This window comes from Ceratotherium simum, chromosome 39 (assembly GCF_057802395.1).
Source record: "Ceratotherium simum simum isolate JZ-2026a chromosome 39, ASM5780239v1, whole genome shotgun sequence".
In the NCBI taxonomy this organism is placed as follows: domain Eukaryota; kingdom Metazoa; phylum Chordata; class Mammalia; order Perissodactyla; family Rhinocerotidae; genus Ceratotherium; species Ceratotherium simum.
The window spans coordinates 8479554-8506291 of record NC_141938.1 but is presented as its reverse complement, the minus strand read 5'-3'; the positions used below and the strand labels follow the sequence as shown (position 1 = coordinate 8506291).

General features: G+C 38.8%; 1 protein-coding gene and 1 pseudogene across 1 annotated transcript; one reads left to right on the top strand and one right to left on the bottom strand.

Annotated features, from left to right (window-relative positions):
- Positions 1 to 883: 883 nt before the first annotated feature.
- Positions 884 to 16167, bottom strand: LOC101395170 (uncharacterized). The gene is made up of 5 exons (XM_087425558.1): positions 15781 to 16167; positions 4292 to 4418; positions 3633 to 3713; positions 2773 to 2858; positions 884 to 2291 (listed from the first exon to the last, which is right to left on the bottom strand). The coding sequence occupies exons 2-5, from the start codon at positions 4323 to 4325 to the stop codon at positions 1149 to 1151; spliced, it is 1344 nt and encodes a 447-aa protein (XP_087281684.1). The 5' UTR covers positions 4326 to 4418; positions 15781 to 16167; the 3' UTR covers positions 884 to 1148.
- LOC101395433 (olfactory receptor 7D4-like) lies at positions 15363 to 26738 on the top strand (annotated as a pseudogene).

The window sequence follows — 26738 nt, the reverse complement described above, 5'->3', positions numbered from 1 at the left end:
AGGTGTGAGAAAGGGACAAAAACATTTTTAGATAATTTACAGAGACATTAGATTCCCCACCTTTGCTGGCATGAGGCACTGTAGATGGATTCTGTGAGTAGTGAACTGATACAAGTGGTCACTATCTTCATGATCTTAGACCTGGTCAGTAACAAGAAGGGGATCCATGAAACTGTAAATCTGGTAGGCCCACTTTTGGTCAGCCTGCAATCTGGAATGCATAGAAACTACACCAGCTTAGCATTGCTATTGGGAATGAAAGCCATACCATTCCCAAAAATTACCAGAGCAGAATGGCACATGTTCAAAATACATCTACAGAACCACCCTATAAGCTAGAGCTCTGCATATTTCTTACATTTAATGGTTTCAGTGTGAATTCTTACATGCAGGGTTGTAGTACATTCCGTTTGGTTTCCCACATCACCTAAATTCCTGTGGCATATAACTAATGTTAGTTCTTTCACGTATTTGAAGCAAATATGGACACTTGTAGGCTTTTCCACATTCTTCACATTCATAGGGCTTCTCTCCATTGTGAGTTCATACACGTTATACTGACTGAGGACCAAATGAAGTCTTTCCCACATCCCTTACATTGATAGGGTTTCTCTCCAGTGTAAATTCTTACATGTTCAGTTGGTCTTGAGGAAATAGTAAAGGCTTTCCCACAGTGCTTACATTCGTAGGGTTTCTCTCCAGTGTGGGTTCACATATGGATGCAAAATGCTGAGGAATATAACGTGCTTTTCCATGTATCTTAAACTCAAATGGCTTCACTCCAGTGTGAATTCTCAAATGTGTCCTCAGATATGTGGAATTAGTAAAGAATTTCCCACATTCACCACATTCAAAGGTTTCTCTCCACTATGAATACTTTCATGTCGCCTTAGAGTTGTCGAAAAAGTGTAAGCTTTCCCACACTGCTTACATTTATGGGGTTTCTCTCCAGTGTGAATTCTCACATGTCCAGTTAGGCTCGAGGAATCACTGAAGGCTTTCCCACATTCCATACATTCATAAGGTTTCTCTCCAGTGTGAATTCGTTTATGTTTTGTTAAGTCTGAAAGCCTCATGAAGGATTTCCCACATTCATTGCATTCATAGGGTTTCTCTCCAGTGTGAATTTGTTTATGTTTAGTTAAGTCTCAATTCCTAATGAAGGCTTTCCCACATTCATTACATTCATAGGGTTTCTCTCTAGTGTGAATACGTTTATGCCTAGTCAAATCTGAATGTCTAATGAAGGCTTTCCCACATTTGCTGCATTTATAGGGTTTCTCTCCAGTATGAATTCTTACATGTTGACTTAGATTTGAGTTACAAGTGAAGGCTTTCCCACATTTCTTACATTTATAGGATTTCTCTCCAGTGTGAATTCTTACATGTCTAGCTAAGCTTGAGGAAACAGTGAAAGCTTTCTCGCATTCTTCACATGCATAGGGTTTCTCTCCGGTGTAAGTACGAAAGTGAATCATAAAGCATGAAGAATTCACAAATGCTTTTCCACACACAGTACACTCAAAAGGCTTCTTTCCAGTATGTGTTTTTATATGTTTAGCAAGGCTTGAGTACACAGTGTAGGCTTTACCACATTCCTTACATTTATAGGGTTTTACTCCAGCATGAATTTGAATGTGGATATTAAAGTAGGAGGAACTTCTAAAGGACTTTCCGCACTTCTTACATATGAAGGGTCTCTCTCCAGGATGAGATTTTATATGTTTAGCAAGGTAAGAAGAACTAATTAAGGCTGTCCTACTTTCTTTACACTTATAGCGCTTCTCTCCAGTGTGGATTCCCATGTGAACTTTAAAGTATGTAGAACATCGAAAATTTTTCCCACACTCCTTACATTTGTAATGTTTCTTAGCAGTTTGAATTTGTACATGTCCACAAAGGCTTGTGGAGTGAATAAAAGCTGTCCCACAGTCCTTCCATTCATAGAGTTTTTCTCTATTGTGACTTCTCATTGGTGCCTGAAAGTAAGACTGATTAACAAGGGCTTTCCCACTGTCACTGCATTCGAAGGCTTTCTCTCGCATGCTAGTTTTCCAGGACACAATATTTGGAGTCAAGTGGACAGCATTTCCCCACTGATTAAACACACCAAGTTTCTCTCTAGTAGAGGACTTCCTGTGCAGAGTAAGGAAGCTTTCCCCACACTGATTATCCTCATAACTGTTTCCTCCATTTTGAGCTCTCCCGTGTGTCTTAAGGCGTGATTGTTCACTGAAGTCTTTTCCACATTCATTACACTCACTCAGTTCCCATCCAAAGTGGCTTCTTTCCTGTTGATGAATGAAGATAAAGAACTCTCAGAATCATTAACTGATTTTACCCATCTCAAAATAGAAACATCATTACCATGCTAATTTGCTTTTTACCATTTCCATTAGAGTCATACAACTTCCTATCCTGTTGATTTCTTTCAAGTGGAATGATGGAATCCTTCTGCCCAGATGATGTGTGATCTACTCTGATCTTAACAGATTACTGTACAGTTTCAAGGAATTGTTTTAAAAACCCCATGTCTAGTTACATACGTGGGAATGAGTACCTCTGCAAATTGTAAAGCAGTAAGTTTGAAGTTAGGTTTTCCCCAAATTCATCATATTCACAATATCTCACCAGAGATAATGCTCTCTCTTGGATGAATGCCACTTAGCTCAAATATCTATCACTTGTGCTGATCTTCTATCAAATGAAATTCCTAATCTTTCCTAAATGTGGAAAATAAGAAACATCTCTTTTCAAACTTACTGATCTTACCGTTTCAATCCTATTGAATATTCCTTCTCCTAAAATATCCTGTAGAGGAAGTGTTGAGTCTTTAGTTTTAAGTCGCATTTCCCATTCTAAAGTAAAAGAGAATAACAAATGTAAAATTCGCAAGAAATGATAGGTTAAAGGAATTAAAAACAATAGGCTCATGGGGTCAGACTGGTGGCATAGTGGTTAAGTGTGTATGCTCCGCTGCGGCAGCCCGGCGTTTGGATCCCAGGCACACACCGATGCACCACTTGTCAAGTTATGCTGTGGTGGTGTCCCATATAAAGTGCAGGAAGATGGGCACAGATGTTAGCCCAAGGCCAGTCTTCCTCAGCAAAAAGAGGAGGATTGGCAATGGATGTTAGCTCAGGGTTAATCTTCCTCACAGAAAAAAAAAAAAAAGCAATAGGCTCATTTGTATTATTTAGAAAGTAGATATGGTAAAAAGAGAAAAAGTATGACAGATTTGAGTAGTTTGTGTAGATCAACAATTTAACAATGTAAGGATGTGGAGTCAAAATTGAGCCATTGATTAAAAAACGATTCTATGAAAATCAAATATGATGGAAAAAGAGACAGAATATTATCAGGGAAGGAAAGTAAGCAGGCTCCGGACAAAGAGAATATATCAAAATAAACTTAAAAAAAAAAACAAAACAGGTCAATTTGTGAGATCACAGGAAATTTTGAGTAAATGTACAGTAAAAATGTATGTGAATTCACGATAAGACATCTCAAAGAATCCAAGACCAATGACCTCAGCTTTCTGAGAGAAAGCACATCTTAAAATGTCTCCTCATTATAATTCCAAACATAGTGAAATTTCTAATTGACCAGAAAAGTTCTTCACAATCACTGACCTTTGAAGACTCCTTTTTCCACTGTCCTCAACTCTTCTTCTTTCAACCAAGAGATCAGATTGGGTTTGAAGAATTGACACCCTGTCCATAAGGAAAAATATATTAACGGACAAGGCTCCTATAAAAGATGATACACACTTTGATGAATCGGGTCCTATATTTCTGATGAATATTGTCAAAATCATTTCAAATGAGATAAAAATGCAAAAATCTCTTTTCTGTGCACCAAACAGGATTTTTATCTCTGGTTTCTAAAATCACACTCGAATGTATACACCTACACTTACAAAACATTAAGACTTTCACTGAAAAAGTGCAAAAGGAGATTTTCATTCTCATGGAGAAACTGCTATACCAGTGGTTGTCAAACTTTGATGTCCATCAGAATAGTGTCCAGTGTTTTTTAAAACACAGATGACTGGGCCCCAGTGCCAAAGTGGAAACCGAGAATGCACATTCCTAACAGAGTGACAGTAATGCTGTTAGTCCTAGAACTACATTTTTATAGCAACTATGCTGAATTGAAATCCATTAGTGCAAAGACTATGTGTCTCTTATTTCCCACTGTATTCAGATTTGACATCACCCATCCAGGAATATAGTAAGTACATAATATTTACCTGTTCTATAAGAGGGTATAGCAATGATGGCAGCCTTACCTACTGTGGACAGATTCTTGTAGTTCTCCAGCATCACATCTTTGTATAGGTTTCTCTGAGTTGGGTCCAGTAAAGTCCACTCCTCCTGGGTGAAGTCCACAGCCACATCATCAAAAGTCACTGAATCCTAAACCATCACACAAAGCTGGCTTCAGTAAAGTAACATCTCCACCAATGTTCACTGGGGAATGAAGATGAGAGACCCAATGGCAATAGAAGGTTCCAAGGTCTCTCATCAACTCCCCCAGGGTGCAATGGTCCTAAGTTCTCTTCTCTCTATCTATACTCACCATTGATATCCTTCAGTTATATCTTTTTTTTTTTTGGTGAGGAAGATTGGCCCTTAGCTAACATCTGCTGCCAATCTTCCTCTTTTTGCTTGAGGAAGACTGTCTCTGAGCTAATATCCATGCCAATCTTTCTCTATTTTGCATACGGGACATGGCTTGATGAGTGGTGCGCAGGTCTATGCCTGAGACTTGAACCCGCAAAGCCTGGGCCACCAAAGTGGAGCACACGAACTTAACCACTATGGCACTGGGCCAACGCCAATACACCTTTAATGTAACCTGTAACACATGAACTTATCTCACCACAACTAGACTAAAAACTCTTCTTATCTTATTCTTATCTTATTGCCCTCTTGCAGGACACTCCTGAGAAAATTGCAGACACTTGTAAATGCTGATGAATAAATAAATTCTTTGGAGAAATGCACACTCTCATCTTCCTTACCATCTGTCACCACATCGAACAATATAAAAATTATGCAGCCACCCTCATCAGAGTCAACAGTTGATGGTAAGAATTGAAATACTCAGATTATTCAGGATAATCCACTACCAACAGGAGGCACTACTTTGTGAGGAAATTCAACAGGAGCTCCGTCCTTAGTGGCTTTATTTCTTTAAGAAGTTCTGGAGAAGGTCTACCTAGAAGGAAATGTGTCTGGCTGGTGGCTGCAGTACGTCATTTTGTAGAAAACACTTTATTCTCATCTGACAACAATTTGTCAAACAGTCAGTCACCATCCTTTCTGCCTCTATCTTGCCCTGAGAATGGCAGAACTGGTCCTTAGAAAGAAGGCCTAGCGGAAAAGGAGGCATGAGGACCCAGAGATAATGATAATTCCCACATTCAAATGCCTAGAAATCATTCCTTTCTAGCTTGAAATTCCCAAATATCCCTGTACACTCAAGAAAATCCACACGACTGCCATCAAATGACAAGAGTAGTCCTGTCTCACCTGGATCCAAAAAAGGGGATTGTGAGCCATGCTGCCCATCAGGAAAAGAATAATAGCTTCATTTCACAGGTAAGTGGAATGGAATTACTCACAGCCCTGAGTAATGTGACTTTTCATTTGTCAAGGCAGTAAAATTCATGAATGAGATTATGCAGCAACTCTACCTAATACATGCATACCAAGAAGCTTACTTAGAGAACAGCACTCTGGCCCACTTCAGCTCCTCCTAGATGAACCAGCAGCATGACTGTTCAGGCCCAGACCAAAGGACTCTATACTGTGCAGGGAGAACCTAAAGCAGCCTCTGAAAAAGTATATTAAACATGACCTACCATGGGAAAAATCATAGGCCACCCTCCTGTAAGACTGATGGTGAAATTTGCCTGAACACTCCTTTCCTTGAACCAAGATTACTTCAGGGAAGCTTATGAATATAAGTGGATAAGGCCATCTCCATCCCTCTGGAGACTGGGTTATCTGGAGTCCTGCTTCATATCAATCATTAATCAATGAATATTAATTATCAGTCATCCAACATGATAAATTAGCTCTTTCCATCCAGATGACATAGCTGAAAGCTACTAAAACAGTATGCTGTATATATAACAAGAGTATCAGTAACACCAATTGCCATTTACTGAGGACCATTATCTACCAGATGTCTCACTGGGAGCTTACAGCTCACTTTTTTTTTTTTTAATTTCCCTAACCACTTTCTCCGGACTTTATTTTCACTGATGGCTTCCTCGGCACTGTCCAATAGTAACATTAAGCACTCTATATTATAGAGTTTAATTTTTTTCTTAGTAGCCACATTTTACAAAATGAAAGTACTAGGTGAAACTAATTTTAATAGTATATATATATATTTTTATTGATGTTTTAATGGTTTCTAACATTGTCAAATTTTGGGTTGTACATTTTTGTTTGTCCATCACCATATATATGACTCCCTTCACCCCTTGTGCCCAGCCCCCACCCCCACTGCCCCTGGTAACCACAGTCCAGTTTTCTCTGTCCATGTGTTGGTTTATATTCCACATATGAGTGAGATCATACAGTGTTTGTCTTTCTCTTTCTGACAGCTCACTTTTATATTTTGAACAACATGAATATTAGAATCTACTATTTCAACTGTAAATTTTGTATGATATAAATACAAATCAAATATGTATGATAAAAAAACCTGTGCACAGTGAATTTTGAACACTTTGAATAAAGAAAATAATGTAAAATATCTTAATATTTAAATACTGATTTCATGCTTAAATATTGATTTCATGCATAATATACTGATATTTTAGTATATAAGGGGTAAAATAAAATACATTCTTAGAAATAATCTTACTTTTTTCATTTTTTTTAATTGTGGGTACTGAAAAAAATTTTATTATATACATGATCTACACATTATATTTATATTGAACAGCACTGGTGTAGACTGCTGCTAGGCATATGAGGGGAAGAAAACAAAATATTTTATTCAGTCAACACCCTTGAGCTTCCCTTGATGGATGTTTGGAGAAGCTTGAAGCTCTGGGCCACCTTTTAAGTTCTTATTACTGGCTTATTCCTTTATTCCTTCAGCAAATAATGAAGAGGTTATGTCCCTGTGCTAGGCACTCAGTTGAGAGCACCACCGTATACAGAAAACATTCTAGGCAGTAAAGATCCAACATTCCTATTGGAGAATATAGACAATAATAACTGATATATCAATTCACAACTGATATAGGAAAACAATCAAATGAGAAAATAAATCGTGTCCCTGACTGACACACACAGACACGCAGATATTCTGTTGATTCTTGGACAAGATAATGGTAGAAAAGGGAAATAATCATGGGTTCTTCCATATTTGACTCAAAAAGATTAGAAAAAGTATGTCAAAGTTTTTACAAAAGAACTCAGAATACATTAAAGTACTGGGAAGCCTCCACAGATCCTGGCTGGAAACAAATCAAACAGGTCTGCACTCTCCCCTTGCCGTGGGAAAGGGGCAATGCCATATAATACTTTGCCCAAAATTTGTCTATTTTATGAATCTTTTCAGATGACCACCTTTTCATATTATATATCAGAGTTCCATTTCCACCAAATCTGCTTTTATCTTTATTCATTTCATCCATAGACTTCCTTCATGTTTCTCTGTCTTTTAAAATTCTGTATTTAAAAGGTAACTTCCTTTTATTAAAAATCAACAACCTTCAATAAACCCAACACAGACCAACAGGCCAAATGCTGATCTACAAAATGGTATCTGAATGATGACAATGAGTCACCACAGTTCATTATCTATGAACCAATATCACCCTCACAACCCCACAGTCCTTATTCTACACTTCAGAATACTAAAGCCCAGAGACACATATGGTCACAAAAACTGTGTGTCTAGACTTACAGTATAATTGTACTTACTACCAGGGATCTCAAAACTAGGAGTCCTTGGGCTGAACAGGCCCACAAATGTGTTCAGTCAGATGGTGTCTGCATAGAATGTTTAAATTTGCGTTTATTTTGTAGTTGAGATATAATTAATGTACAAATTCAGTGGTCTCAAGTATTTAATGGATGAGTTTTGACAACTGCATATACTTGCGTGATCACCAGTCACAAGATACAGAACATATTTATTACCTTAGAAAGCCTTTTTGCCCTTTCCAGTACATTCCTTACTCATTGTTCCCAGACAAGGACTTTCTGAGTTCAATCAGTTACTAGATACACTATTCTATATAAGTATACCAGGCAGCTTACACATCATTTTCAAATGTACATTCTAACTGATTTTCCTCTATGGTTTAGTGAAACAATATGGGTGAAATATATTAAAATCCCCCACTAGAATTGTGGACTTGTCTATTCCTTCTTCTACTTCAAGCAATGCTTTATATATTTGCAACAATATTACTGAGTGGATACACATTTGAATTTTTATATTTTTGGAGAAACAGAATCTTTTCTTATAATGATCTCTGTAGCTATAGTAAAGCTTTTTGACAATGTTGTTTGATATTAGGATCAGCTTTATTTTGGAGAGGTGTTGGCGTTTTTTTTTGTTTTGTTTTGTTTTGCATATCATGGGTAGCATTATGTTTGTTTTAGATGCCAATGCTTGCACTACAAGCAGTAGTGAAGAGCCTGGCTCACTGAAGGCACCCAGTGACTGGTGATCAAGAGACAGTGGAGATCCTTCACACCACTCTTCAAGTGTACCTAGATTATAGCTAAATAACTGTTCATAACACAATATACATCTCACTTGTCAGAAATGTATTTAAGTAGCTTAAGAATGTAAGGATGGGAACAACCACTGTCTTCTTCCTAGCACTCATCCACCAGCCTTGGTTTACCTGCACACCAGTCAGTTGATTCCTGTGGCCTCCTTAAATGGATACTTAGTGCTCTAGGTCTTGCACATGTAGTGCCACTCCAATTCACTCCACATCTACCCACTAGTCATGGCTTGTCTGCATTCCAGAGGTTTGCTTCCTTCTTGCCCTCTGACTGCTGACTAGCCCTGGGCCTGGCAACCTAGCGAACTTCTTCACCATCCAACGGACTGCCAGGACACCTTCTCCAACAAGGTCTGAAGTCAAGTCTTGGGGAGAGAGCTGCCCTACAAGTTTGGTCTTCCTTAGGGACTCTCCATCAACTCTAGGATATCCATTAGAATTCTCTTTACATCTTTATATTACACTTTTCCTGTTTAAATCAAAGTATGATTTCTGTCTCTTGATTTCATACAGACTCATACAGAACTGAGAAGGGCAGTGACCCCTGGAGACAACTGAGTAAAGATGAGATTTGGGGATAGGTTTGGTCAAGTCTTTGAACTTCAGCAAAGCGCTAAGCTCCTTGAGAATGGGAAAGACATTCATAGAGTCACAACAGTCAAGCTAGCACCTAGGTGACTGTGATACAGTGCCAACTGAAGAACTTGCCTTGAGAGATTAAGTGAATGCTACACTTAACAATTACAGCAGTAATGATGATTACAATGGCTGTGATGAGGGATGAATTCTTTTGAGTGTAGTTGCCCAGAAAACGGTAAGCTCAGATCTGCTATCTTGGAGCTCAAGTCAAAGTCTGGGACCACCGAGATTCCATGACAGCTCCCAAAAACTCACTTCTTGTGGTCACAGGGGTAAGATATTACTGGAAATCAAATGTAAAATTTAACTGTTCGACCATAGTTAAATTCCATCTCCTTAATAGTTAATGTGAAATTGAGGGCATTGATCAGGGAAAAACGATAAGAGGAAACTTGAAATGGGGACATCTAGTTGGACCCAGATGAAACTCACAATCATCAACACCCAAGACACTCTGACCATCCCTTACCATGAAGTAAGTAGCTTGTCCTTTGGTTTTTGAGGAGACTAGCCTTCCTCTGCTTGACAACTCTGTGATAATCTCACTTGGAGCAGATGCCTTATAATGCTCATTCTCATGACCCACCACAATCACCTGCTGTTGCCTCTAGACTCACAACTAGTGCAAAATCCAAGAGAACAGGTATAAAACATAAGGGAGGAGATAATAGTTTACATACAAAATAAACGCAACTGTGCAAATATGTACCAGAAGAAACCAGGGAACATATAAGCTCCTATGAGCTCCTAAGAGATCAAGCTTAGGCAATTACAGTGAGCACAACTGAAATGTATGGTAGGTTGCCAAGGCTCTTTTCTCTTTTCAACACCAATTGCAGCTGCACTACCTCCTCTCCCTCAGTCCATGTCTATACCTTTCCATGGTAGTCCTTACATCCAGCTGACTGAGACAAAAATCTGGTTTACAGATGAGTCTGCATAGTAAGCTAGAAACACCTGGAGGTGTAGAGTTGAAGCTCTATATCCTTACTGAAAGGATGACCCTGAAGGACAGTAGTAATTAAAAATCTTCCCAGTGGCAGAAGTTCAACAGTATATTTAGCTATCTACTAGGTCTGCAATGAGAAACGGCCATATGTATGGATACATATTGATTCATAAATAGTTGACAATCGTTTGGCTACACAGTCAAAGAAAGATGTGGATGGAACAAGATTGGAAGGTTGATGACAAGGAAGTGTGGGAAAAGGTATATGAATGGACATCTCTGAATGGACACAGACTGTGAAGTTATTTGGGCCCCATGTGAATGTCCACCAACGGCAATCCACTGTAAATAAGACTATCAATAATCAGGTGGACAAAATGAAACAGTATGTAGGTGTTCAGTTACTTTCCCTAGCCACTCTAGCACTTGCTCAACGGGCCCATGAACGAAATGGTAGTAGGCATAAAGCCTATGCATGGATTCAACAGTATGGACTTCCCCTTTCCAAGGATGACCCAGCTAACACTACTGCTGCCTAATGCGCTAAAAGCAGAAATGAACACTGAGTGTCCAATATGACACCATTCTCTGGAGTGGACCAGTCAGCCACTTGGTGGCAGGGTGATTACAGTGGATCTCCTCAATCACAGAAGTGGAACAGATACATGTTCTGGATATGGATTTGTCTTTCTGCTAGGACAGTTTCTGCTTATACCACCATCCACGGACTTGCAAAATGCTTTACCTACAGTCATGGCATTCACACATCATGTTTCTAATCAAGAAACACATTTCATTACAAAGTGCAACAATGGGAGCATGTTCATGAAATAAACTGGTCTGGTCTTATCACATATCCTCATCACTCAAAAGGAGCTGATATAAATGAAAGGTAAAATTGCTTAGTGAAAATCCCAATTCAAGTGCCAGTTGGGAAACAATCCTATGAAAGAATGATATTCTGTCTCACAGGATACAGTATATGATTTTAATCAGACAGCCTGACATGGTACTGTCTCCCCACAGCCAGAATACATGGGTCCAGGAATTGACGGGTAAATGTGAGAATGGCTCCTTGACAGAATTTTTGCTTCCAATCCTAGCAAGTTAGAGTGCTGCAGGTTTGGAAAGCTTAGTCTCTAATGTAGAATGATTCCCGGAGAGGGCACAATTATAGTCATCAAAATGTAAGATGAGATTGCCACCTGGCCATTTTGGGCTTCCTATAACACTAAACCAGAGGCGAAAAAAGGGAGTTCATCTACCTGGAGCAACCTCATCATCATTGCCTGGAGCAACTGGTCTCTATTACCAAAGGGTAATTGGGTTACTGCAGTAAAACTGAGGCAAGGAGGATGAACCTAGAACTTCTTAACAGCCGCATACTCCACAGAAAAAGTTAACAGAAAATTACAACTGAAAAAAAGGCACACCAACGAAGGACTTGGACTCTTTGGGAATAAAGATTTGGGTTGCTCCACCAGATACACAACCCAGACCAGCTAAGGTTCTCACTGAGGGCAAGGGAACGGTGGAACTGGATGCTGAAGAAGTAAACCATGGATATCGACCAGAATCTCAAGACCAATAAACTAACCATTTCTATCTCCTTCCCAATTTTATTTTATATAGAAGGTATTAGTGGTTAACTTTACAATTTAGTCTTTGGAGAACAGAATATTCAGTAAGACTGTGAGAAAATTTGAGGAATTCCATTTTTTCACTACGTCAATCAACCATTTTAAGCACTAAGTGCAATAAGTCCTCTAGTAAATCAACAGATGAAGGAATAACTTCATCTAGTAATTAAAATTCTCTCAATTTTACCTTCTATAAAGCTCTCAGGTCATTTCATTTATTTTCTTTTCCATAATAATAATCCAATTGTAGGTTACCACCACTGTGTTTTAAAACTTACTCATCATAAGCTTCTATGTTGACTCCAAGCCTTCACTCTCACAATTCCTGAACACCATTCTCAAACTAGGAGTTTGTGCACTCTATCTAAGTTGGAAGTAGATTCAAATTACTCCCCTTCTTAAAATATTTCAGAAGTTTCCCATGGCCTTAGAATATAGTGCAGAATACCTTATTCGTCTGGTCCTGCCCCCACTCTCCAATTTACCTCTCACCATTCTCTGGTTCTGCTTTGTTTCAGCCAACCCTTTTTCCTCAGCTTAGGAAATATACTAAGCTCTCAACTGCTCTGGTATTTTGCTCACTAAGTTTCCTTCGTCCGAAAAGTTTTCATTCACTCTACACCTCCTCACCCTAGCTTGAGGACCTGATTAGCTAAATCACATCCATGCTTTCATTCTCAACTGAAATATGAATCCTTCCCAATATACCTTCTCCCCTCATGTTAAGTCATGTCCAGATAACAAACTTGCCAGTATTCATCTAAAATCTGTCTTCCTAAATAGACTGTAAGCCTCATGGTGGCAGTACTATTTCTGTTTTGATGGCCATTGTTTCCCTGTCCCTGGCACAAATATAAGCCAAAATACTGTACCTCTGAAAATGTACTTGAGAACTCTTACTCTGGAAGAAAGTGGACTGGATATTCTTTTTGAAAACAAGCGCCTTGCAGTTAAAACTAAAATTTGTTCCTTATGTTTCTCCAGAATGATTTTTAAACATATTTTGAAGTTGATTCAGAAACTAGCAAATGGCACAAGATATACGGAATAGATTTATATATCCAAAACAATTAAGTATACACTTGCCCTTTGACCTACAAATCCAAACTTAAAATCCTGCCCTGAAAATGCACTTCTATAAATGTGAAACAACATATACAAAAGATCACTGCTGGTTACTCAGAGATGACAGAACAACTGATGATAGAACGTTTTTGGGGAATAAGATATTCTGAGTGTCAAAATATCACCCCCCCATATGACTTTCTTATTCAAAAGGAAAAATCTATCTTTAAAAATAGAGGGCCCTGGTGATCATTACCTTAAGTAATCAAACGCAGCATCACTAACAGAAGGACAATATAAATCTATATTTTCCTAATGAAATGCAACTTGAGGTACACAATATAACCTACAAAACATTTTGTAAATGATCTTTTGAAGCCTCTAGACCAGAACAAAGTTGAAGGCATCATGCTGCCTGATTTAAACCATATTACAAAGCTATAGTAATCAAAACAGGATGGCATCAGCACAGAAACAGACATATACAACAATGGAACAGAGAGCCCAGAAATAAACCTACACATATGTGGTCAATTAATTTATGACAAAGGAGTCAAGAATATACACAATGGGGAATGAACAGTCTCTTCAATGAATAATGTTGGGAAATCTGGACAACCATATGCAAAAAAATAAAACTGGACCACTACCTTACACCATAAACAAAAATTACCTCAAAATGCATTAAAGACTTGAATGTAAGACCTGAAACCATAAAACTGCTAGAAGAAAACTTAGACAGTAAGCTCCTTGACATTGTTCTTGAAGATGATTCTTTGGAAGTGGGACTACATCAAACTAAAAATCTTCTGCTCAGCAGAGGAAACCATCAACAAAATGAAAAGGCAACCTATAGAATGGGAGAAAATTTCTGCAAATCAAATATCTGCTGAGGGGTTAATATCCAAAATATACAAACAACTCATACAACTCAAGAGCAAAAAATAAACAATCTGAATAAAAAATGGGCAGAGAATCTGAATAGACATTTTTGCAAAGAAGACATACAGATGGCCAACAGGCACATGAAAAGATGCTTAACTTCACTAATCATCAGGAAGTACAAATCAAAACCACAATGAGCTATCACCTCACACCCGGTGGATGTATGGATAAAGAAAATGTGTTATGTATACACAATGGTACAGTATTCGGCCATGAAAAAGAAGGAAATCTTGCCATTTGCAATAATAAGGATGGACCTTGAGGGCCTTTTGCTAAGTAAAATAAATCAGACAGAGAAAGAGAAATACCATATGATCTCACTTAAATGTGGAACTCAAACACACAAAAAATCGAAACTCTTGGATACAGTGAACAGATGAATGGATGTCAGAAGCAGGGGGTGGGAGAAATCAGTAAAGGCGGTCAGAAGGTACAAACTTCCAGTTATAACATAAATAAGTCCTGGATACATGTAATGTACAGCATAGCGACTATAGTTAATAATACTGGGTTGTATATTTGAAAACTGCTAAGAGAGTAGATCTTAAAAGTTCCCACGGCAAGGAAAAAAAAAACTTGTAACTATGTGTGGTGATGGATGTTAACCTGACTTACTGTGGTGATCATTTCAGAATACATACAAATATTGAATCATTATGCTGTATACCTGAAACTAATACAATGTTGTATGTCAATTATAACGGAATTAAAAAAAAGAAATATCAAAACGCGTGACTTGCTAAAAGAACGTATGACTCTTTAAAAAGTCAATATAATGAAGAAACAACAGCCAATCTCTAGGTTAAAAGAGACTAAAAGACATAAAAAATTGCCGTATATAAACCCTGATCGCATCCTAGATCCAAAAACACCCAGAAGCATATTTCAGAACAATGTGGAGGATTTTACTTTTCAATGTGGAGGATAGTAGGTGACATTTTAAATTTTCTTGGGGGAAATAATAGTATTGTGGTTTTATTAGCACATGTTTTACCTTTAGGAGATGCACTACCAATTATTTAAAGGTCATGTATCATGTCTGCAATTTATTTTCAACTTATTCTCTCAAATAGTTCACCAAAAAATGGATACTTATTTATCTAGAAAGAGCAAACATGAAAAATGCTAAAAATGGGTGAATCTACTTCAATGGACATTCATTGTACTGGATGTTCACACTTTATTTAAGATTTTTCAAACAAAAAAATGTGGGAAAAATTATACTTAGTCCAAACATCCTGTTTAAGGGAAGTTCAAGTATTCTAGAACTAAGGGAAAAAGCCTCGAACCGTTTTTCTTGGAAGCTCATGTTTTGAAGTTTTGTGGGGACGGACAGGCTTAGGAAATCCAGATGAAGAGACAGGTGAGTATTCCTGTTTCTCTTTAGTAGAGAGACTTAAGGTCCACCTACGCTTACATGTCTATACAGAAATATGCACACCGCAGACATCTAAGAAAGTACATCATATTTCTACCTGAATATAACGTGTCAAAAATAAATAAGGAACACGCAAAGACAAAGCCAGATTCTCAGATGAAACACTCTTTCGCATACAAAAGGGAAGAGAGGACCTTCTGAACGAGCTTTCCCCCGGGGCTCACCGGACACGCCGGAATCGCCAGGTCCGTGAGCACGCGCGCACACGGACCCGAGTCAACCCACTCGAAAAGCGGGAATCCTCCTCCCCCTGGAGAAAAGTCACAGAGGTTGCTGTGGAGCCTCTGGGGGGAGCACAGTGGATGAAACGACCCCACAGAAGCGCCCTCACCGCATATCCGATCCGGCTCCTCCCGGGAACGACGGCCCGAGAGGCCTCCAGGACCCGGCCATGCCGGGCGGCCCCGCGGCCCCGGGAAGCGAGCGGCGCGCACCGGGCCTCACTCAGCAGGCCCCCGGCGGCCAGGCCAGACCCGTCCTGTGACTCCCTCTTCCACACGCTTCTCTCTCCTTCACGCCGGCCTCACCCAAGCCGAGGCGGTCCGGGCCGGACCACAAGCAACGTTCACTTCGAGCCAGCAGCGGCGAAGACTGTGGCGAGTTGTGACGTCCTTCCGCTTCCTGTCTGGGGTTGGGAAGGGGCGGGTCTCCGGCGTTGGAGCGCTAGCGCACGTTCAGCCGCTTCAGAGAAATTCTGGTTTCCTCCCGCGTGGGTGCGGATGGGCCCCTGGTCCGCTGGGCGCCGGGGCTTGGGCTGAATGAGGCCCAGGGACAAGGGTGGGGCTCGAAGCAGCCCTGTGGGCGGAGCTACGGGCGGGGGGCGCGGCCTATCCCTGGGGGCGGGGCTGGAGGTGGGACGGGCCCAGTGCGTGTTGGGAGTCCTGAATATTCACGCCAAAAGGGCGAGGCTGCGGGTAGGGCCCCAGCCCACAGCGAGCACATCAAAAGGTTTTCTAGCTGCCTCTCCCCTCGTTCCTAGAGCCTTACAGTGATTCTCCCGTACTGATAATGCTGCCAATCCGTGAAGTGGTCTGTCTCCTCCAATCTATCCCGTCTTTAAGCCTTTGCTTGCAAGAGAAACCATGCTCAACTCTAAACTCTAAAATTGATTCCTTTGGATTTTCAATGTAATGACATTTTCTGTAAATCTTTTATGTTTTTTCCTCTTCTAGTATGTATGTCTCTTTTTATTTTTATTTTTTTGAAATAGCACTGGTACGGTACATTCTTATTCAGGAATAGAGCTAACGTTTCCCCAGTAATCATGTTTGCTGTGGTTTTCAGTGGACGGCCTTTGTAGAAATAAAGATTTTTAAACCCTGATTTAATTTATTAAATTTTATCAAGAGTTGTTCATGTGCGTTATCAAATGTGTTTTATGCATCTATTAAATTGATAACAATTTTACTAGATGTGGATTGAAATAAAGAGTCTAGGTGATATTACTGACCAAATTTATTCAATAATCAGCATGAGGAATTTGAACCCCGGGAAAACAGTTCAACAGAGTGCTCTGAGGCAACTACTCAGAGCTGTGTGAGTTTAAGTGCAGCTTATATCTCTTTCACAAAACAGTGCACCTGTAGGGAAGAGGAAAAGAAAAAACAACCTTACAACTAGAGTTCATATATGTTTAAAAAAAAGGGGGGGATAGGGTATATTTGGCTTTCCTCTAGATTATACATTGAAGGTAACATAAACAAGAATTTCTTGGTTATACATCAAACAAGTTCAGAGATGCTGATGTTATCTATGTGTAGAGAGAGGCAAGGACAAGGATTGTTAATTAGTCCCTCAGTCTCTAAGAAATGCGGCTGGGAAATGTGAGAGAGGTAACCCTTTATATATTCCTGTTGTGGATCTGTCCAGCAGGTGTCTTCAGTCATGAGATGTGGGATTGCAAGGTCGTTTGTCACAGGCTGGAGATGGCCTGCACAGATGCTTCACAGTACAGCATGGATTATATTGTACTGACTTGAAGCCTATGCAGTTGGCTTGCTAGATTTGCCTCTTAGTCCAGGGAGAAGGGTCCCAAAAGTCTGTCCACAGCACCATGATAAACTCTAAGTGATTCCTTTGTGTTTTGAATATAAGGATGTTTTCTGTAACTTTATGTATTCTTTAAATACATATTTCTGTTTTTTAGTTTTCTGAGCATACCATACAGTCTAGGGCTTCCCATGCCGAGTTTTGAAATAGCACTGATACCAGGCATTCCTCATTTATTCAAAAGTTATTCTAAAATTTTGCTGATGATCACGTTTACTGTGGTTTTCAGTGGGTGGCCTTCATGGAGTTAATAAAGGTCTTTTAAAATCCTGATTTGCTAGCACATTTTACCAAGAATTGTTCATGTGAATTATTAAATGTGTTTTATGCATCTATTGAATTGATAACTATTTTGCTATGAGACTGTTTCATCTGTTGCTGTACAAAATATTTAATTTTTATGTAGCCAAAAGAGTCTTTTTAAAAAAAAATTCTGGGTTTCCTGTCTTGCCTTAAAAATTCTTTTCAAACTCTAGATTACATTAACATTTCCTAGTTTTCTTCTAAAATTTATTATTTTTAATGACATTTTAGTCTTTAACTCTCAAAGAACGTATTCTGGCATGTGGTGTGGGTTAGTGAATCCAATTTTTTTTTCCTCCAGAAAAATGGCCACTTGTATTATCATTTAGTGATAAACTCTCCTTCACCTACTGATTTGAAATTTCACCTTTATTAAACAATAAATTCCTATATATACCTGTATCAATTTCTAGACTCTTCTTTCCAGTAATATTTATTTATGCCCATATCATACTCTTTTGATTACAAGAGTTTTATATTAAGTTTTAACATTTAGAAGTAGAAATATATTGTACCTAAAGCTTGTTCCATCTTACTACTCTAGATGCTTCAGAGACATTAAATTTTTTATGCTCGTAATTATGTAGCTACTATCATGATTTTCTCTTTTGATTGTTTTCTGCAACAGCTATAGTGATATATAATTTGCATGCCATACAATCTACCCATTTAAAACTATACCATTCACTGTTTCTTAGTATATTCACAGAGTGGTGCAGCCATCACAATTTTAGAACCTTTACATCACTACAAAAGTACCCTTTGGCTGTCATACCCCCATTTTCCTACTCCCTTAACATCTAAGCTGCCACAAATCTACTTTCTGTCTCTATAGATTTGAGTTTTTATTTTCTAGGTATTTTAAGTAAATGAAATCATACAATAATATCTTTCTAATTGGTGTGTAGTTGTATCTCATCATTGTTTGATTTAGGTCTTCTGTAACTTTTTTCAGCAAAGTTTTGTAATTTTCAGTATACAAATCTTTTACCTCCTTGGTTAAATATATCCCTAGGTATTTAACTCTTTGTGATGCAATTGTAAATGGAGATTTTAAAATTTCCTTTTCAGGTTGTTCATTGTTGTCTATAGAAACACATTGATTTTTCTGTGTTGATATTGTACCCTGTGACCTTCCTGAATTTATTAGCTAGAGTAGTTTGTGTGTATGTGTGTTTGTGTGTGGATTAACCATACATCTTGCTTTTCTTTGGCTGCACAGTATTACACTGTACAAGTGTTCCCTCATTTATCTAAGTAGTTCCCTAGTGACTGATAGGTATGTTGTTCCCGATACTTTTAGATAACAAGCAGTGCTGCAATGAACAACGTACATAGAACATTTTACATGAATATGAATGTAGCTGAATGGTAAATTCTTATCATTTACCATTGATAATGGGAATTGCTGAGTCAACTCTAAAATCAGAAACAGCCTACATGAGGACATTGAGGTATAACAACAACAATGCATGTTAATATAACTGCAAATAGTTTAGTGTTATTTCATTAACATTGACAATTTTATTACTATTTCAAAAACCAAAGCATTATTTAACTGCTCTTCTCCCATCTTATGATGTGTTTCCTTGAATACAGACGTTCACCACAAAGGCTCTCTGCAGATGGTGTTTTTTTGGGGGGATATGATCCCAAGGAACAGGAATACAGAATAATGGAAGTCAATTAGAGAAGGAAGGAAAGACAATGAAAAGAATCATTATCATTTTGATCCCTCTATGGGTGACTGGTGCTCAATGCCACCAAACCCTTCTGAGGTGCTTTGTGAAATGTGTCTCAGAACTTTCTGCTAGGTAGATGAAAAGACAACAGCTCATGTCTTCTATTGGCCAAGGGTGATCCTAGGGAGATTAACATCCCCACATTTCTGAGTTGCACGTTTGTGGGTGCATAGCAGATGCCCTCAGGTGTCCTATATTGTGGTATCAGAGAAGCTTCAGGGCAGGAAGCAGGAGGAATATGATATGGGCCTGAGGCAGATGCTGTCCAATTGCAGCTATGCAAAGCGTTTTAAAGCTTCCATTCAAATAATTAAATAAGACATTGCTGGAGTAAAAAGATGGGGCAGGAGGATTTTGAATTCGTGCCTCTCTTAGCTGGCTAGGGCTGCCATAACAAATACCGAAGACTAGGTGACTTAAACCACAGACATTTATTTTCTCACCATCCTCGGGGCTGGAAGTCTAAGATCAAGGTACCAGCAGGCTTAATTTCCTCTGAGGCCTCTCTCCTTGGCTAGCAGATGGCCGCCCTCTTCATGCCTCTTCAGGTGGTCATCTCTGTATACAAACCCCCCTGGTGTCTCTCTGTGTGTCCTTGTCTCCTCTTCTTATAAAGACATCAGTCAGATTGGATTAGGGCCCACCATAATGACCCCCTTTTAGCTTAATTACCTCCTTAAAGTCCCTTTTTCCAAATACAGTCACATTCTGAATACTGGGGATGAGGATTTCACCATATGAATTTTGGAGGCATACAACTCAGTCCATAACAGTGCCCAAGATGTGTGTAATATACCCTTCTACAACTATTCCCTTTTATTAATCATGTGGGAAACATGCTAACTAAACCATAGTTCTTGTTTCCTTTTCTAGTCCATTATTTACATTACTCTTAGATCTGGAGTTTTGCATTAAAGAGGCAAATTACCTCAATTTTACATGTCAGTAAAATATATATGAAACGCAAGATATTCTGAAATTAACAGATGGATTAATGGAAGAAATGAGAAGAAATCCACTGTACAAATTTCTGACAGTTACAATTGTTCAGTTTGTGTAGATGAAATTTATTATCAGGCAGAGACTGAGAGAGAGAGCAACTTGGAAACACATCTGTACTTCCAAGTTCATTTCTAATTCTAGTATTAGCATGGGTGTGATTGACTGATTCATGCCTTAAATATTTATGACCTGATATCTTCCAGTTACTGGTATGAAGTTTGAAACAAGATAAAGGCCCAAGTTTCATAGAGCTTACATTCTTTGGGAGAAATAAAATAAATTAATATATAAATAAACAGTAAAAATAGAGACTGTGATAAGTGCTAATAAAAATGTAAAGTCTAATTAGGACACCAATTTAACATAATGTTATTGTTACTTAACCATCTAGGAAAATTCTTATGTAGATCTGTTGATGTTGTCGATTGTGTTATTCTCTCTGATATAGCATGTTTGTAAGAAAGGTAGGAAGGAAAAAGGGAATGAAGGCAAAAACATTGAGTTTGTTCTTGCAAAGTTTCATTTTGATGTGCCTATGAAACACTCCACTAATAATATCCACTTGATAGTGGCATGTGTTTGTCTGGTGTTCGGTCCTAATGGCAGTAGTGGGAGAGAGAACTGAATTTACAAAGAAACAGATCAGAAAGATAAGATTATGCTTGGCTGAGCCTTACTCATGATCCTTCAATTCTCAGTTTAGCTCTCACTTCCTAAGGCATGTGCTTCTCAACTCCTGATCCACACGCATCACGAATAAGGTTGCATGGGATACTGTATATGTTGTTGCAGGTCACAACCCAAATGGCCATGGATAGACTATAGTGAATCCTGTGCTGTGTTGCCCACTTCTCCCTTCTGAATTAAGGGCTTATTGTTCCGGGTGCAGGGAGTGCAGCCATCTGACGGCCCTCACTCTTCAGCCCTCTTTGAGAATTGCCCTCAGCTAGGAGAACCTGCATCACCTAAAGTCACACCACTCAGATCTCTTGCTGTGGGAGCGTAACTGACCAACAGCCATCTGCATCTACCACTGTGTTTGCACTGAGGTTGTTCCTGAGTTGCTCCCAGCCACTGACTGAGCACAGCAGGGTACAAGTACGTGCCCACAGCCATGGTCACACAATGACATTAGTGACCAAGGTCAATTACACCTTCCAGAATGGTATCTCCTCTTCTTGGCATGAAGGACCTGACATGCCAGGCAGCAGCATAGCTTGAAGTTTAATGGGACTTTTGCCATGTCTCTGAAAGTGTTACCCCTTTAGGGGTCAAGACCTCTCAATATGCAGAGGCCAGAGGTGTGGAGACCTGAAGCACAAACTCTCCAAGTGGCTCACTGCGAGTGATGTTAGGTGGGGCCACTTCTACTTCTAACCCTTGATTTCTGGATCCATGAATTCTATAAATTGGAGATACAACACATTATAATTGTCATTGTTATAGGGTGTATACTGCATCTTGTGAATTATGTAGCCAGAGTGTCCTGTATATTCAGAGGCCTGCAATAAATATGATTATTCTGTTTGAAATTGGCCATGTTCCCACATCTTCCATTAAAAAAAATTGTTTTAACTAACCATACTCCATACTCCCTTTAGGCTATGTTTTATCTCTGTCCTCCCTTTCTCTTATGAATTTTATAGGTGATTTATATTTGCCACCTATTTTGCTTCAATACTGACTCTTCAACTCACTTTACCTGGATTATTTCTGCCCCTGCTCCTCTATTTATAGGTAGTAAATAGAGCCCTCCCTAATATCAACAAAAGCTTCCAAATGAAGCTTTTTGACTAGCAAATGTCAAGGGATATTTTTCTGTGCTTGCTTATTTAGTCCTTTCAACAAAACCAAAACTATTAACTACTCAGCTTTTCTTCAGAAAGGACCTCTTTGCCTCCTTGACACTGAGGATACCAAGCTATCCTTGAATCTCCAAAGGTTCTTCAAGGGAAAGATGTCACAGAGAGTTGGTTCTTGGATTTGGTTCCAACAGAAATTAAACTTTCCTTAGGGGACACCTTGTCATATTTAAGTCAAACAAAAGAAAGAATAAATTTTTTCTGGAGAAAACACTTTCTTCTTTTCCCACTGTTGCTTACACAGACACAACATTGGCTGAAAATTTTCCATTCTCTTATCTTTGTACCCCAAGGGACCTGAATTTTTTGGAAAGAGAAATGTCTATAGAATAATTTATTTAAGGAGGAGCTCTGAGAATTCAACCCTTGAGATAATAATAACATAACTCTGTTGTCATTTTTCCTATAAATCTCTGATCCCTACGTAGGTGAAAATCCAATTAGGCTTCCCGGGGACAGACCTCAGAGAACAGAAACTTCAGTGATAACCATCAGACAGGGTCATAGTGTCCCAGTGAGGGCTGGTGGAGTAAGAAGGAAGAGGAGAGAAAGTGGGTACCGGACTTTACCTGTAGAATAATGAGACTGGGACAGTTCTATATTTATTTAGTCTATGAAAGTTAAGTCCTGGTAGTTTGAAGTATGTTAGTTTCGACTAAACCCAGTCTTTTCCAGCTCTTGTTCTGTTTTTTTCTTTCTCTTTGGAATCTAGAGCCTCTCCTCAATAAGAGTTATATTCCAGAAAGTTTCCCCTTCTTCTCTGCTCTATTCCATAATTGTAGGTTCCTGTTGGATTTGCTGTGTCCAACTGTCTATTTACTAACTACTCACTGGAGGTCTATTATGCCCAAGGTATTGTCTATTTTATTCCTCATGTGATTGGATTTTTCCATTATATTCCCTAACTATATTGATGCAGATTCAACGCACTGATAGCACTTAATAGTTCAGTATTGATTGTTGTTGTTGTTCTATTTGTGTCCCCTGTATTATCTACAAATAATATAATTCTCTCTGATGTTTGGTACTTAGGCTAATTTCCTTTTCTCATCTTACCAGTCTTTTTAAATGTTTAGGAGACTATCGAGTGATTGAAGTTGGAGTAGACAGCCTCAGTCTGCCCATGAATTTAACACAAGTATTCTAGTGTCTTAATGCAGAATATCCTGTTGGCCATAGTAAAAGAACCATTCTTTATTGGGTTAAGAAATTGTCCTTAGTGTCCTCATTTAGAAACAGGCTCTGTCCTGGCTGTTAACCACAGTAATGACTGTTACAATTTCTCAAATGCACTTTCTATTGAAATTATTTCATTCACCTATTTTGTCATGAATTATGTTAACAAACATCTCAGTATTAAACCAAGTCGACATTCCTAGAATAGGTATTACGTATTCATGATGTATTAATCTCTTAAAATAAATGTGAATGCATTTGATTTAAGTTTACTATTCAATTTTGTGTCTATATTCAGACATATGTGAGCTTGAAGATTTCTTTTTTGTGTCATAGTTGATGCTTTCAGTCTCAATCTTTATTATACATCTAACATTTGTATATGTGGAGCACCTACTATGTGCCAGGCACCATGTAAGTACCTGGAAAGAAAATGGTGAGCAAAAATATTCAGATCCTCTGACCCACAAATAAACATAAAATTGCCAACATGAGAGACTCATCAAGAAATAGTGCAGGATGCTGGACTTGTGGGCTCACCCACTCTGTCCTCCTGACCCTCACTCTCTGTTCTCCATCTCAGTAGCCTCTCAAATCCTTCTATTCTCAAACTCACTGATCCACAAGACAACCATGAATTCTGTTCTCTCAGCCCAAAATGCTTGTCCTTTGCTTCTTTCCCCTGGTTAACAATTACTCATCCTTCCTCTCACAGCTCAAGTATTCATATTTCAGAGAAGACTCTTCCACCCACTTTCCCAGACTAAATTGGTTCTCAATGACTTTTTTCTCTCTTTAATTGATTAGAATTCTCTAGACATTAATAACACTGAAGCCTTTTCTATCATGATGAATGTAAATATTTATTTTGAAATATTAAATTTCCTCATCAACTATGACACAAAAAAGTTTCAATTTTTAGCATGATTTGATTTATAGAAGTTTTGAGCATTTTTATCCAATCTATCAATCATTTTTTTGCAATTAATTCCACTAATTTTTAATACAACACATCCCCATTTCTAAGCATGTACACGTGATCACACATGAACACACACAATTTCTATTTTGTTTGAATAGTATCGTGATTTTTTTCCCTCCTCTTATCTATGAAGTCCACATGCTTTTCCCTCTTCTTTGAAGAATACACCCGGCAGGCAGTCTCTGAAAGAGGGAGAGATAGGGATCTTCATTAATTAGAAGTGCTGCACAGTGTAGGTAACAGATCTTTGTGTTTATAATGATCAGAATTGTATCCTTGCTGACTACCTTGCTTTAAGGGAAATTTGGTAAATGTTATCCACACAAGACAGATTTATTGTGGCCTAAGAATGGAAGCTCACATTTACCAAGTGTCCACTATATGTCACAAGAATCACACACAAAGAAATTATATGCATCATCTCATTTAATTTGCTTGACAGTCTTACAACGTAGGGAACATTTACCACCCCTATTGTAGAGATGTGGTATCTGCAGCTAAGAGAGATCAAATAACTTCCTAAATGTCACACAGATGGTAACTTGGTGGAGCAAAATTCTATTCTAGGAAGTCTGACTCAAGATCCCATTTTGTAAATCACATCTCTATACTGTGCTTTGGGAGAGTTATATATCAAAAATAATGTCACACAAGGAACAGATTAATAATGATAATAATAGCTATCATTTATTGAGCTCCTACTTTGCAGAAAGCTATTTCTAAACCTCACAAAGAAAGTAATAGCAGTAACCATACTTTTACAAAGAAAAAAAATAAGACACACGAGGGTTAACTGTGACATCAATAGGAAGCATCAGGTCACAGAATTAAGGTTGTTTGGGTTGAAACCATGTGTCTTAATCACTATTTTAGAGTTATTAGAACGAACGAAGTATGAAGATTATCAAAGAAAACACCTTCAATATCTTTAGTTATTTTGGAAGAGTCATTTCAAAGAAGAAACTGGATTATGTCCAGAGATCTGAATAACAGAATTAGAACCAGTGAGTAGGAGATAAAAAGAGAGAGACAGAGAGATTTCTGCTAAATTAAAGGAAGTCTGAAGGATTACACACTTTTAAAATGGAAAGGGGCTACCACTTGTCTGAGTGAATCACTGTCGTTAGAAGGACTAAGAGCAGATGAAGGATGTCCATGCAAATGTGGAATCAAAAGGTAATGTCTAGCTCAGGTTCTAGTTGGGTGTTAATTGAATATTGCTTTTGCCTCCTCCTCTGGCAGATACATCAGCTACACAGAATCAAGACACTACGCTGAAGTATCAGAATTCCTCCTCCTGGGTCTCTCAGAGGACCCTGACTTGCAGTCCCTGCTCTTTGGAGTGTTCCTGTCAATGTGCCTTATCTCCACGTTTGGGAACCTGCTCATTATCTTGGCCATCAGCTCTGTCTCCCACCTCCACACCCCCATGTACTTCTTCCTCTTCAGCCTGTCCCTTGTTGACATCTGTTTCATCATTACCACCATCCTGAAGATGCTAGTGAACATCCAAGTACAAAGCAAAGACATCTCCTACATAGGACGACTCACTCAAGTGTATTTTTTTATGGTTTTTGGTGGAGTGGACAATTCTCTCCTGACTGTGATGGTCTATGACCAGTTTGTGGCCATCTGCCACCCACTGCACTACATGGTAATCATGAACCCACGCCTCTGTGTTCTTGGTTCTGATGTATTGGTTCATCATTTTATCTCTCTCTCTGTTTTATATTCTACTGATGGTGCAGCTGACCTTCTGTATAGGCACTGAAATCCCACATTTCTTCTGTGAACTGGCTCAGGTTCTCAAATTAGCCTGCTGTGACACCCTCATCAATAACGTCTTGTTGTATGTGGCCACTGCCCTATTTTTGTGTTTCCTCTGACTGGGATCCTCTTTTCTTACTCACAGATTGTCTCCTCCTTAAGGAAGATGGCCTCCACTGAGAGCAAGTATAAAGCATTTTCCACCTGTGGGTTTCACCTCTCTGCATTGTCCTTGTTCTTTGGGACAGGCCTGGGGGTCTCCCTCAGTTTTGCTTTGATCCAATCTTCCCAGAGAAGCTTGATCCCCTCAGTGATGTTCACTGTGGTCACCCTCATCCTGAACCCCTTCATCTATAGTCTGAGGAACAAGAATGTGAAGGAGACCCTGGCAAGTCTCCTCAGCTGA